This window comes from Centruroides vittatus, unplaced genomic scaffold (genome assembly GCF_030686945.1).
Source record: "Centruroides vittatus isolate TY-2023 unplaced genomic scaffold, ASM3068694v2 contig_93, whole genome shotgun sequence".
Classification (NCBI taxonomy): domain Eukaryota; kingdom Metazoa; phylum Arthropoda; class Arachnida; order Scorpiones; family Buthidae; genus Centruroides; species Centruroides vittatus.
Genome location: NW_027122616.1, coordinates 883,659 through 886,481, shown reverse-complemented (window position 1 = coordinate 886,481; position 2,823 = coordinate 883,659). Strand labels below are relative to the sequence as shown.

General features: G+C 36.2%; 1 protein-coding gene across 1 annotated transcript; it reads right to left on the bottom strand.

The window, feature by feature from the left end:
* Positions 1-183: 183 nt before the first annotated feature.
* Positions 184-2,540, bottom strand: LOC136984813 (probable cytochrome P450 4p2; the record flags this gene model as incomplete). Its single annotated transcript, XM_067281956.1, has 5 exons — positions 1,923-2,540; positions 784-957; positions 649-715; positions 387-566; positions 184-326 (listed from the first exon to the last, which is right to left on the bottom strand). Coding segments are annotated over exons 1-5 (1,182 nt in total), but the record flags the coding sequence as incomplete, so codon positions are not given.
* Positions 2,541-2,823: the final 283 nt, after the last annotated feature.

Sequence of the window (2,823 nt, the reverse complement as noted above, 5' to 3'; positions counted from 1 at the left end):
CAGTTGTCAAGATACCAATAATAATACACAAATTTTACTTGTCTAATAAACGTAAACGACAGATTTTAATGTCGTTTAGAAAAGTATTGATACTTATCTGGAGTATAGCCCAATGTGTATATAAATTTGAAATAAACGTTTATTAAGATAAAAAAATATAAAAGTAGTTTATCTCTTTTTTACCCGAATTCTTATTCCTGATACCGAACACAAAAATACTTCAAAAGAAGTAACGATTTTATCCTGAGAATCCAAAGAGTAAACTTTAAAATTTCGAAGAACATTTGCCAAAACTGTTTTCATTTTAACCATCGCAAGTTTACCTCCTGTAAATAAGTCATTTTAGTAATATAATTCTGTTTCGAATTTATTAACAAACCACTTACCGAGACAATTTCGTGGACCAGCAGAAAATGGCAGGAAAGCATAAGGATGGAGATTTTTAAAGTTTTCAGGCAGGAAACGATCTGGATCGAACACTTCTGGATTTTCATAGACAGAAGGATTGTGATAAATGCCATGGATGCAAATTACAAATGTAGATTTTGGGGGCAAAACATAATCATCTGTTTTAATATATTGGTAAAGTAATTATTAAAATAAGGAGTTAGTAATAAAAGCACCTCACTCTAATATGATACAACTAACCTATTTTTAGTTCGTATGGATTTTTTCTTGCAATGACAGGAAAAGGAGGATAGATTCTAATTGACTCCTCAAACGTTTAGTGTAGAATTCTATCAAATGAATTTTCGTATATATTTTAAAATATTTAAAGTTTACCTTTATTACGCATTCTAAATACGTCATTTTAAGCAAGTCGTTAACTGTAATATTTCTATTCTTGTCATGTTGGTAAATGCTCTGTAATTCCAGATACACTTTGTCTTGTATTTCGTGGAATCTCCCTAAAAAATATAGAGTCGATAACAAAGCATGGGCAGTTGTATCGTAACCCTAATATTAAAATAAGTTTAAGTAAAAATTTGAAATTTCTTCCTAAGGACATTAGATATTAATTATTAATAATTTTTCTTTAAATATTTTTTCATTAGATAGAAGAAAACTTTCAGTCGACACCAAGCCAAGAAAAAGATCATTTACGAATTATTTTTGGACAGACGTTATCTCTCATCATACGGCTGCTTCGAGAATGAATATGGCGAAACAACGATTTGTTTGTGGAAAGACCCTTTTAAAATTTAAAAGGCAAAAAAAAATATAGACGATAAACCACAATTTAAATGTTAGAAATCAGAATTATTCAAATACTTCTCAAAAAGCCATATTTCACGATGCAAGTTTTATAAAAATAATTCTTTTCAAAAGAATATTAGACGTTGATAAGAAAACCTATAGCAATTAAAAATTAAAATAATGAGCAGAGGATGTTTCTTTTCACCACAGCTCACAAAGCACAGATCTAAATTATAATCTCTTCTCCAGGCTGCTGATCTAAATGTTCCTTTGTCTTTGGCATCAAATATCAGATTTAAAAACTTTTTATTAAACTAAGAATCCACTAAGGGAGAAAATACAAGTATGAGGAAAATAATATACAAGGTCAAACTGTTAGCGTTTGACAAAAGCTCCCGACATGGGCACATAGCCAGCCACACAACTAACAAAGCAGTATATAAAGTGAGGAGTCGCGGGGATGACATGGGCACTTGGCCTGCCAAAAGTATACAGAGCTGTAACAAGAAGTAGTAAAACGCGAGTTTACAAGGGCTCTTAGCCTGCTTAGCGCGTACATTATTTACAGAGGATGTGTGGGCGAGGCAAACAAAGTCCAAGGGAGCGGTGAGCGGTGGAACAGCAGGTGAAGAAGATTAGTGGTGAGGATGTCCTACGTTTGTAGAGTTGTAGCCATAGATGTGGTTTGTGAAGATCTCTCTACTCGCTTTTATGGTGTCGCTCACCATCAGGCGTTTCATCGTTGCGGCATATTTCTTCGAGATGGCCAGGCGACGTAATATAGATTCGTTGGCTGGGTCCCAACCACCCAGCGCGCCGACCACAAAGGCGTCACAAAAGGTATTGAAGCCTTTATTTCTGAAATGGGAAACCAAGTTTTGATACTTACGAATTTTGGCTGTTCTTGCTGAGGAGAATGCCTCCTCCCCATTTTCAAATGAAACTGTAACGTCCACAATAGTTGCCTTTTTGACGGCGTCATCAATGTATACCAAGTCTGGTCTGCAGTTGTCCGTGAAGTCCGGGACTCGTTGGTTGATGAGCAGGAGACCATTTTCCTTGGTGAAGGCACTGGAATGGCGGCGTATTTCTGCCCATTCAACGAGCCTTAAGCCACAATAATTAGTAGTTGCATAGTTACATTCTTCATAGTGGCTGTTAAAGTCCCCTACGTAGACAGAAGGATGGTCATTGGTGGGTAAAACTTTTTCTGGCCAAGCAATACCAGGCAGCTTGTTAACATTTGTGATTGTCACATTGTTCACTTTCGTTACGACCGCGTAAATGTTCATTTTCTGCTCACTATGAGGAGGGTACTTGAGGACTTCCAACACAGCTAACATAGACCAGAATTGCTTGAAATCGGGATCACTGTTTCTTTGATAAAATCTACCCCTCACGAAAGATGGAACTTTTTAAAAGCTAACTGGGAGCTATTCTCCTCTGAGAGATGCATACGTTGGATTCCACTAAAAAGCAATGGCTACAAACGATTCGTTGGAGCAGTGTTGTGTGCTGCTAAAAGAAATCTACCAAAAGGATTTCGGAAAAAAATACATTCCTGGATGGACTGAAAAGAGTGAAACGCTTTTCAGTGAGTTACAGGAAAGCAACGATCTGGAAATT